We start from the raw sequence: 11,623 nt of genomic DNA, 5'->3' as shown, positions 1-11,623 counted from the left end.
GATGTGTGTTTTCTGGATATACCAAACCTGAGAATTTCTAGGTTCAGAAATACCAACACTTAAACCTGAGATATAAAGAAAACTGTACACCAAAAATAGAACTCCAACTTGCTTCCCTAACTCTGCTTTTGGAAAGCAAGTAGACGTTCTTTTACTTCCCAGGCAGAAAATTGGGAGATCCTTTCTCAGAAGAAACTGAACTGACTCGAGTAAAGATCCCCAGATAATACACTGAAGTCCTGCAAATGAAAAGCTAGTTTGGCTTCCAAAACCACATACTGAGTGCCACCAGTTAACAGAAGTCCTGCTTCCAAATAAAACCAGGGAACACCACACATTGGAGGGAAGCCTCCAACAAGAGAGTTCAAAACAACAGAAAAAAAGGAATTCATGGACCAGTCAAAATTAGGAACAAAACTTAAAAAAAAAAAAAAAAAAAAAAATCTGAAACCACTGTGAGAAAAACATAGAAAATTCAATAGAAATATTAGAGCATAAAGTCACAGAAACTGAAAAATCGAAGGAGAAAAATTAAAAACCAATGCAGGTATACTGGCCTAAGCAGCTGAATGTCTGAATAACAAGACTCTCAGAAAAAAAAGGAACAGAGAAAATACAAAAATTCTCAAGAAGAGAGTCTTGAGACTCTCTTCTTGAGACTTCTTGAGTCTTCTTGAGACTCTCTTCTTAGTAGCCTCAATAAAATGAAAAGATTCCCACCAAGCTGTTATTATGAAATTTCAGAAGCTCAGTGAGTGAGAAGCTTCTAAAAGCTTCCACAGGTACATAAAACCTGGTTAGAAATAATATATCTCACAATGGCAATAGGGTCAAGAACAACACTGTAATTAGGGCACAATTGTGAAATATCTTCAGAACCCTAAAGTTTAGATTCAACCTAGAAGTTTACTCTCTATCAAAAAGGAGGGATTTTAAGACTAGCCAGATCCCTAAACATCTCTGGCCAGGAAAATGTGCTCAAGTACAATGAGAGAGGATAACAGGAAAGCAGGAAACAGAATCTAGGACTCAGGTGATCCCACATAAGATGGCAGCTATGTGAGATCCCAAAAGACTTTAAGGAGCTAGCACAGAAAGGCAGACATTGAGCATATCTAGGGAAAGCCATTCTATATTGAACTAGGATGACAAATGCTAAAGAAAGTTGACCCCAACCCCAGCAAAAAAAAAAAAAAAGGAACAGATGTGTTTTAGCAGATGGAAAGTATCTTTGAAAGGCATAGGATAAATGCTACAACACTTGGGGGAAAAACAGCTGTCAGAAAAGAGGCAAATGAATACAGTCAGAAAATTAGCTTCATGCTAAAAAAAAAAAATGGATGTGAAAGCAAACAGACCAGCCAGGGGCTACTTATTGCATTTGGCTGGGTAAAGTAACATAGGCTAGGGAAAAATAGGTGATCCGGAAAAAGTGCAGAAATGCTCAGATTTCAGAACTGTTTCAGAGAAAGAATGAAGGACATATAATGCAGAGGCAAGTGAAAACACCATATGGCTTAGCAGTGAATAATATTTGCATAGTCATAATCATGTAAATATTACTGATTTAATTAAAAAGTGTGCTACAATTGGAAGAAACAGAGGGAGAAAAATAAGGTCATGGTGTAGTGAGGAAGGTATGCTTTCACCTGCTACGACAAAGTCAATAGACAGTGCTGACAGCTATTCTATTTTTGTTATTTGTTATTCTGTATTTGTTATTTGTTATGTTATTTATTAGCTATTCTATTTTTGTTATTTGATTAAAAATATGATTAAATATTTAAGGTGGATCTTTATATCACAACCAGACTATTGAAATTTAACTTAAACGTCAGAAATTCTTAAAAGGTGGACACACTAAGCTGAAGAATTCTCTGGATATTTTTGATACTTAGGAAAATACAAAAAGAGGTCCATGCTATCATCACTGGGTCCCCATCATAATTCAAGAGAGACATTTTTATATCAAACTATCAATTTCTTAACTTTTTGACTGTTTACGTACATGCTTTGTATAGTTGCTTTTTCTTTTTTCTTGTACTAAGGATGAAAAAAAAAAAGGTCACTTCTGACACAAATACCATAAAATAAGAGTAGTAGTTAATGTCTTACCAATTACTCCTAAATGAGGAAAAATTCCATTTAAAAAATACTTTCAAAAATTTGTATTCAAATTATCTGGCACGATAAATCTCATAAAGTAAAATCTAAAAACTTAGTTTTACTTTTTGACCTAGTTTACTTTTTGTTTCTATTACATACACATGAAAGAATCCTTGTGTACAAAAGAAAAGGGCAAAGAAAATGAGGCCAGATAAAAAAGTTAGCTAATAAAACAGTTTAACTGTTGCATATATGAGCCATGAGTATTTTCTCATTTACCAGAATCTAAAAGTTAACAGCTCTAAGAACTACTTTCTGGCCAGGCACCTACCTCTAGATGCACCAGAATCCTTGCAAGCATCTCGAACCACACTTAGTGGTTATATACTAATATATCACTAAAAACAAAACAACTGGAAAGTAACCTATCTTAAATTTAAATTTTAAAATGACTATACAAACCTGATTGGACACGGTGTCTGCACCACAAAAAAAATCATTTTTTCTAAAAAAGAAAAAAAAAAGGCCAGCATAAGAAAAGCTCCAAGAAAACTTGGGCCATGCTTTGTTTCCTACACTGCCTCCACCTTTGATGCTGGAAGGGCCTTGCAGGCAAACATTCCTACCACATTATACCATCCCCATGGTAATAAGCATCCCAGTGGTAGGAATGTTTGCCTGCAAGGCCCTTCCAGCATCAAAGGTGGAGGCAGTGTAGGAAACAAAGCATGGCCCAAGTTTTCTTGGAGCTTTTATTATGAGGGACACGGAATAGCTTTCGTTTTACCTCCTCCATGCTCTCTATGTGTGAGAAGCCCATGGCTCTGGAAGGAACTGGGAAAAACAACTCTGATGTGGTTTGGATATTTTCCCCCCTCCAAATCTCATGTTAAAATGTGACCCTTAATGTTGGAGACAGGGCCTAGTGGGAGGTGTTTGGGTAATGGTGGTGGATTCCTTATGAATGCCTTGGTGCCATCCCCATGGTAATAAGCAAATTCTCATTCTGGTAGTTTAGGAGTGTGGCACCTTCCCTCTACCTGCCTCTCCCTTCCTTTCTCACCATGTGGAACCACCTACTTCCCCTTCGCCTTCTATCATGATTGTAAGCTTGCTGAGGCTCTCACCAGAAGCAGATGTTGAAGCCATGCTTGTACAGCCTGAAGATCTATGAGCCAATTAAACCTCTATTTGTTATAAATTACCCAGCCTTAGGTACCTCTTTATAGTAATGCAAAAATGAACACAAATTCTAACCAGAAATACCTGACTCAAGACAGAAAAAGTCTACTCAAACTACAAAAAGAAAGGTTACAAACTCCCCTATTTTACTGTGCTGCATTACTTCCCATTTTATTATAGATCCTCACTTGTATTCTTGCTGCTTAAATCAAATGGAAAACTTGGCTGTGTATGGCTTTTTAGCAAACAAATGAGGATTTAACATAACATTAAGGAAAATAAGCAGAAGTAGGGCATGTTTAAATTTACATTACATCAGATGAAAAGGTTAATAAGTTAAAAGTTTCGGGAAGCATAAGCTTAGATGTGATAAACTCATGTGATCAGGAGACTGTGCAAGAGGAGGCCAAAATCACAGATTCAATCTCTGTTGATGAGCAACCATGTTTTTTTATTTGTTTAAATGGAAACCAAGCTGAAGCCTAAGTTCTACCTTTAAAATATACTCTTTGGAGTAAGGGAAAAGGGGCAAAAAATTATAAATAAAGATAAATCTATGACTCCTCCACACGACAAATTGTGTTGATAAAAAGATGGCAAAATGTATAAACAAAAGTTTACATGATTTCACTAACACAGTAATAACTAAAAAAAGCATATCACATATTAAAATAAGACAAGTGAATATGTGGAAAGTTGAAAAAATTAAAGCAATATGAGTTTCTAAATACTTTCTATAATACATCTGATCAAACAACAAGAGTTTTGACTCTTTTTCTTGGCAGAAAAAACAATGTTGTCTCACCATCTGTTTGAGATTTTCTCAGGAATATTGTGCTTGCCTTTGGATGGTCAGAAGAGTTGGACTCCAAAGGTATATCTATAGAGGGAGAGAAGAAAAAAAGATGTGATCATTATAAAAATTTATCAACTCATTTATTTGACTGCCACATTTAGGATATTTCACTACCTTTACTAATGAATATATAGACATAAGATGAAGCCAGGCAAGAAGGTACACACCTGTAGTCCCAGTTACTCAGGAGGCTGAGATGGGAAAATCCCTTGAGCCCAGGTCAGGAATTTGAGGCCAGCATGAGTGACATAGTGACACCTTCCTTTATTTAAAAAAATGTAAATTTGCCTTTAAATTGTGTAAAATCAACTGCATACAATAAAACAAGATGGTAGTATGTTTCAAAAGACAGGTCTATTTTATAGACAAAATATAAGATGTATTCTGGAGTTTTTTTATCATTTTAAAAAAGTAAATTCAGCATTATCTGTCTCTTCCATGTCATTCTGAGGACATAGAACCTTAGTTCTGTTGAGTAGCTGTCTTCCATAGTCACGTGAGATCTCTAAGTCTTCATTTCTTCATTAGCAAAACATAGGGAGAACGTATATAGGCCTTATTTGTATTGCAAAGGGCCAAATGAGACATACATAAACTGTGCTATAATCCTAAAGAATGACAATAAAGAGCCTTTTTTGGGCTCTCATCCAACACTTCTCATCTATTAACTGGTGGGTAAAATCACTCAGAGGCTTTCCTTATACCACCAAGTGGAGTATGTTTACACAAGTAAACATACTTTGTGTATAAAGGTGTAATGAATTAATTCACATATTTGTTTATTCTAAATTCTTAAATATCTTGAAAAATGAGTATAGTACTCCAAGTTACAAAGTCACACTCACCATGAGTCTTAATTATTCTACCTCTGAAAAAAATAAGAGCCCAACCAAAGTGGTTTTTTTTTCACTTTAAGTTCTGGGATACATGTGCAGAACATGCAGGTTTGTTAAATAAGTATACATGTCCCATGGTGGTTTGCTGCACCCATCAACCCATCGAGGTTTTAAGCCTCACATGGATGAGGTATTGTCCTAATGATTTCCCTCCCTTTGTCCCCCACCCCCCGACGGGCCCCAGTGTGTGATGTTCCTTTCCCTGTGTCCATGTGTTCTCATTGTGCTTCTTGCTTAGGATTGTCTTGGCTATACGGAGCCGAATCAAAGTTTAAATGGAAGAGCTATAAGACATTTCCTCTACAGTAATAAATCTCTGGTATTCAAATGAAACCAAAGAGCCAATGGATTTAATATCTTTATGATACAATGTTTTCTTTTTGGAAAAATATACTTTTTATTCAAGAACCATAGTTACCCAGAATTCTTTTCACTTAGATTCATCTCGTTGCAAAACTTTAGAGGCAAACCAACTGTTTTCTCTTTTCTACCCCCTCCCATCCCTCTACCTCTCCCAGCAGTGTAGAGACTGAAAAACTCCAACTTTCTTATCTTTGAACAAGATGCTACTGTCAGGAGGGGGAAGGACAAAAGGGGAGCTATGGCAACAAACAGTCTTACACAGGCAAGGTCTGACATCTTAACCTTCAATCTTTATATTACATATTCAAAGTCTACATTTACGTTTTATGTCTTTTGAAAGTTTTGAACACAAACCATCCCCCGCTCTCTGTTAGAACAAGGAGGTAAATAATGTCTGTTAAGTCACCAGAATAAATCTGCAGACACATTTTGTGTTAAAGTAAGAATTTTAAAGTAATCAGAGCCTCATAGGTAAATTCCACACACACACTCATTTTTCTGCGGCCCTGGCCATGACATTTCACACCTTTCCCAATTATTTTAAGCACCCTCCATTTTCTTTCCTTCTGTGTTCAAATTAGTTAGAAGAAATTAAGCAGCTTCTATCAAGGTGACTTAAAACAACCCATACAGTCTCTCCTATGGCAACCTGCATTCTGATTTTAAATAAGAAATCCCCAAATATTTCAGTATGAATTGTCCTGAGATTTAGCTACTTTAACAAAGGAAACAATTAGGCACTTACCTGGTTGCTTCACTTAGGTACCATCTGGATAGTTACAAAGAGAATGGGATGGCCACTGGAAAGTTGGGATATTTGAGTTTTTATTGAGAAAAGGAAGAGAATATTCCAAAGAAGCCTCAACAAAGTCCCACAGGTAGTAAATAGAGCTACAGACAAGAACAGCCATAAATAAATGGTCCCATGCCAGAATGGGAGAAGGAGATGAGGGAGAAATAACTGGGAGTTTGGGAGGGAAGGAGAAAAGAAACTGGATTCTGTGGGGAAAGACTAGGGGAAAGACCAGGTTTTGTTCCTGGCCAGCCCTAGGATAGCTGGCTATAGGCAGAAAGGAGCCTGAGGTTGGGGATGCCTCCCAGAGGACCCTGGTGACAGCAGCAGCCAGAAGTGTGCTGAAGACAGACGGCACCCGTTACCTCCTTACCTTCTGGCATCTCCCGTTCACAGATGTGGTGCATGTGGAGGCCCTCACCAGCTTCAAAAGTCACCTCACCAGGCTGTACAGCAGCAGCTGCAGGCACTCCTGCTATCATGTCTCCAGCTGCTGTCTTATAGATCTCAGAACCACAGGGGCACACTGACCCCTGGTGCTGGTCCAACTCAGGGCTGGCCCTGGGACACACACAACAGGTCAGTATGTTCCCCATGGGGCGCCTCTAATCCTGTCACCACCTGTGCCTCTGCCCACAGCTTTGGCCACACACTCCCGCTGCCCTAGGCTGAGGCTATGCTGCACTTGCAGAGATGGTCTTGTCTGCTGCTTGCCTGCCCACGCCCCAGCCTGGCCCCAGCCAGGGCTTGGGCCAATGCCCGCACCCTGCCACCTCCCATGAGTTGACTTGTCTGGGAGGGTGAAGACCAGCTGGCTTATTTAATAGGTTGTGAACCCAACAAGCACTGAGAGACACAACAAATGCCTGAAGAAAGTACAGATGGAGCTCCTCCTCCTCCTGCAGTCACCTACAGACAGAAGCCCACTGGCCCAGGTGGGAGCCCAGGCTTGTGGCTCACAATGCCCCACCCCACACTTCACAATGCCCTCCCCGACAGCTCACAATGCCCCACCCTGGCTGCCCCACATCCCCCACAGCTCAGAATGCCCCTGCCTGGGCTGCCCCACCCTGTGGCTTATGCTGCTGCTCCTCATGCAGTGCCAGTTGGACTAAGGTTTTCATTCATCACCAGCTTCCTGAGCTTTTTAGTCCTAAGAAAAGCACAAGGTGGTTCCTTATTTGAAGCCATCTTCCTCTATGAGTTCTATACAAAGCCTCAGTTAGTAGAGCGGGTCCCATTAGCAACCAAGTTGAGCAACTTTTATTTGCTGACTGAATGTAGATACACCTGAATTGTTGACTGCTTTTGTAACTAAATACTCCTCTTTTGTCTTCCAATCAGTGGTCATTTTTGTCTGCAACTTGACCATAGCAGTCCCTGGGGCCCTAGCTATACTTTCAATAAAGAGTTATGGCTGTGTGTCTTGAATGATACCTTAGGACCCATCCTGCCTCCACCTCTTTCTCCATAAAATAGAAACCTACCTTGTCCCTCCAAGCACTGAAATGCTGAAACTTACCAACTCCCTTTTCTCCCCTCTGTTTCTTCTTCCATGGCAAAAACTTTCAGATTTTCTCTCTTTTACTAACAAAGCACTAAGCATGATTTTGTCATACAAAATAGAGAACCATAAAGTGGGGTACCACAGTCCTAATTCAATAAAGATGAATACTCAACATCTGGCAATCAGTATGTGCCTGACAGTGTTCTAACTGTGCTATGTTCAATTAACCCTCAGAAACAATCTCATCTTACAGTTTTTACAGAAGACATTGAAATGGAGAAGATAAGTTATCTCCCCAAGGTCACACAACTGCTCAGGCTGGGGCCACACTTTGATCCCTGGTAGTAAGAATTCCCCAATTTCTCAAGCATGATTATCAGAAAGTGTATTGGTCCATTTTCACACCGCTATAAAGAAATACCTGAGGTTGAGTAATTCATAAAGGAAAGAGGTTTAATTGATTCACATTCCACATGACTGGGGAGGCCTCAGAAAACTTACAACCATAGTGGAAAAGGAAGCAGGCTCTTCTTACATGGCGGCAGACCAGAGAGTGTGAGCATGTGAAGGAGCAACTGTCAAACACATATAAAACCATCAGATCTCGTGAGAACTCACTCACTATCATGAGAACAGTGTGGGGGAAACTGTCCCCATGATCCAGTTATCTCCCACTGGGTCCCTGCCTCAACACATGGGGATTGTGGGATTACAATTCAAGATGAGATTTGGGTGAGGACATGCCCAAACCATATCAGAAAGTAAAGGTAGAAGTCAATCTTGGAGGGAAGGTGACACTGTAGATGAGTACATTTGTAAAGAAAAACATTTTTTTGATGTGAATTTTAAAACGCCTGCCCTTCATTCAACATTGAGTAAGTCCCTTCTACATACCAGGCACTGTATGTGTGAAACAGTCCTAACTCTCAGTGAGTGTAGGCAGATACACAAAGGTTTAAGGAGTTCAATTTTCTGAGACTACACTGCTGGACAGGGTATGAACCTAGGATACAGACCCACCTCTATTTGACCCCAAATTTGATGCTGGGATGGTTTTAATTTTATTCTGAAAATTTGAGTCATTGAGCCATATAAAGATGAGGCATCTCTGTCAGATGTGTGTATACTCATCTGTATAATAATGAAGGACTGAAGGAAGCAACAAAACCAATTAAGAGACTATATCTAAAAGAAGAGTAATGATAAAAGTCAGTGCCAGTGACGAAAGTGGAGGAAAAAGTTTTCTGATCATTTGGGAGATGGAATAGGAAGTGCTTGGTAATGAGATGTGAAAGAAGAGGGGAAGTAGAGGGAAAACAGAGTGCTCAGACTCTGCTGGGGAAGACTGGGTACACAGTGGTGCCTTCCTCCTGGCAGAGAATATAAGAAGAGAAATAGGTAAGGAGGAAAAGACAGGTTTTACTCTCAGTATCACATAAAATGGAATTCTATGGTCAAAAGTTGAATATAAATCTCTGTAGGCTAAGTTCATCTGTGACATCCCAACATACGTTTTCAAAAATAACACACATACTAAATCAAACCATTAAGAGTAACTGGAGAAATTTCCTAAAATTTGCATGCTAACAATATCACCATTTTTCATTTATTACTTTCATGGAGCAACTCTGAATCTATGGTTATAGCAAATGAGACATCTTGCATAAAATAAAAGCTAATACATGAAACAAAACATTTAAAATTCTATTGTCCTCAGAGAATAGAGAATGCAATGGAAGTCATGGGCATGGAAGTGATTGCCTTGAGAAGCTATGTATAGTAAGAAAAATTGGGAAGAAAAAAACCTGGAGAATAGGGTGATTTCTATGGCATTAAGTGAAGCTTGCAAAAGTGAGCAATGGGAGTCAAGAGAGCTGCATATAAATCAGGATTGGCTGCCTCTGTAAGTCATTAGAAAGGAGATGATGTCTGCTTTTCATTTCTATCACAGCAGCACCTAACACAGTGCCTGGTCAATAGGTACTCAACATGTATTATCTCAAAGCATAGAGTCAAATGTTGCCAGGAGGGCAGGAAAGCGATAAATTGGCTATGACAACTTAATGATTAAGCTTGTGTGTGTGTGAGTGAGCTGGATGTCAGGCAGTGGGTAAGGTATTGAACCGAATGTGTGAAAACAATTACACAAACTGAGGGCTTCTCTTCCCAAGTATTTGGCTGAGAAGAGAGATGTAGTAGTAGTTAAAGGGAGACATATGGTAAAGAAAGGCTTTTATTCCAAGATTCAACAAAAAGGGTGAGTATACTTCTATGTTAGAGGGAAAGAGCCAACAGAGAAAATACATTTTTGAGATTAGCAGAGAAGGAAGAGCAAATGGCACAAGCGTCCCAAAAGGCACAAGTGCATGCAGTCCGGATCAGGGCAGATTAGCTTTGGACTTCTACAAAAGCAAGAAGGGAGAAAGGACCATGTCATTCCAGAGGTATTTCGGGTAGAGGAAAGTTTTAAGAAGAGATATTTTGATGACCTTTATTTTAACAGACTTTTCAAAAGACTACTGTGGGGAAAAGGATATTATGTATAGAAAAGTCTACACTTCTTGATACGTCTAACAAACAAGCAAAAAAAGCTTGATACACTAAACAAAACCCAAATAATGTCTTTCCCTAAAACTTGAAAAGCAATTTGAGCATAAATCAGGAGTTCCATGACAAACAAGTATATAAAAAAAGTGAAACATGGGCTTAATTTTTCCCACAAAGAGTTAAAAGAAATAACAACAACTTTGGGGGAAGAGGAAACAATAATTAAGAAGAAAATTATATGCAATTCCAAAATGTGTGAATATTTACAAACTCTAACGTAAGTTAACTACAGAAAGGACCAGAAGAATCATTATCATAGGAAGCAATGGGTAATTTCAAAAATCAGGGAAGAAGGGATGATTCCTATGTAATAAAATTTTGTTGAAAATATTTAAATAAAGTTCGAGAACAAAAACAGGTGATACGTTGAAATGCGGGAAACCACGGTGGAAAAAAAAAAGAATTCAAGCAAGTTCAGTTTCAGTAACCAATATCTAGTAAAACCCTCAGGACCCAGTGGCTACAATCTTCGTTAATAGTGTCTGAAGACCTAGAAATATCATTAGATACCATTTTGGATAATTCTTGTAGACTTGAGATGATGTCTATTTAAAGTTACAAAATAGTGCCTGCATTTAACAACAGACACACTCAGAAACAGATATCAATGACTTTACTTTTATTTATTTATTATTTATTTATTTATTTATTTATTTATTTATTTGAGACGGAGACTGCCTCTGTGGCCCAGGCTCGAGTGCAGTGGTGTGATTTTGGCTCACCGAAAGCTCTGCCTCCCGGGTTCAACCGCCATTCTCCTGACTCAACCTCAGGCATAGCTAGGACTACAGGCACCTGCCATCATGCCCAACTAATTTTTCTATTTTTAGTAGAGATTGGGTTTCACCATGTTAGCCAGGATGATCTCGATCTCCTGACCTTGTGATCCGCCCACCTCAGCCTCCCAAAGTGCTGAGATTACAGGCATGAGCCACCGTGCCCTGCCTTATTTATTTATTTATTTATTTATTTATTATTATTTATTTATTTTTGAGACAGAGTCTCACTCTGTCCCCTAGGCTGGAGTGCAATGGTGCAATCTCGGCTAACTGCAACCTCTGCCTCCCAGGTTCAAGCGATTCTCCTGCCTCAGCCTCCTGAGTAGCTGGGATTACAGGCACACATCACATGCCTGGCTAATTTTTATATTTTTAGTAGAGACCGGGTTTCACAATGTTGGTCAGGCTGGTCTCGAACTCCTGACATCGTGATCTGCCCGCCTCAGCCTCCCAAAGTGTTGGGTTTACGCGGCACACAGGTATCCATGACTTTAAAAGTGGAAGAATTTTAAACACTCTAAACAGGAAAATATT

The 11,623-nt window shown here is 39.2% G+C and overlaps 1 protein-coding gene across 1 annotated transcript; it reads right to left on the bottom strand.

Moving 5' to 3' along the window:
- Positions 1-1,984: 1,984 nt before the first annotated feature.
- On the bottom strand, positions 1,985-7,153 carry LOC117082270 (cyclin-Y-like protein 2). The gene is made up of 3 exons (XM_033208893.1): positions 6,570-7,153; positions 4,094-4,168; positions 1,985-2,043 (listed from the first exon to the last, which is right to left on the bottom strand). Exons 1-3 carry the CDS (start codon positions 6,790-6,792, stop codon positions 1,985-1,987), a joined length of 357 nt encoding a protein of 118 aa, XP_033064784.1. The 5' UTR covers positions 6,793-7,153.
- Positions 7,154-11,623: the final 4,470 nt, after the last annotated feature.

Source organism: Trachypithecus francoisi, unplaced genomic scaffold (genome assembly GCF_009764315.1).
Source record: "Trachypithecus francoisi isolate TF-2019V2 unplaced genomic scaffold, Tfra_2.0 Lachesis_group9, whole genome shotgun sequence".
Taxonomy (NCBI): domain Eukaryota; kingdom Metazoa; phylum Chordata; class Mammalia; order Primates; family Cercopithecidae; genus Trachypithecus; species Trachypithecus francoisi.
This window is presented reverse-complemented; position numbering and strand designations above follow the sequence as displayed.

Bases quoted from the DNA above. Each gene is read 5' to 3' on its own strand.
- LOC117082270 (XM_033208893.1), bottom strand. From the start codon at position 6,792: ATGGGGAACATACTGACCTGTTGTGTGTGTCCCAGGGCCAGCCCTGAG. The intron at 4,169-6,569 runs GTAAGGAGGTAA...CTCCCTCTATAG, and splicing joins TGAACGGGAGATGCCAGAAG to ATATACCTTTGGAGTCCAAC. The intron at 2,044-4,093 runs GTGAGACAACAT...TTTCATCCTTAG, and splicing joins GAGAAAATCTCAAACAGATG to TACAAGAAAAAAGAAAAAGC.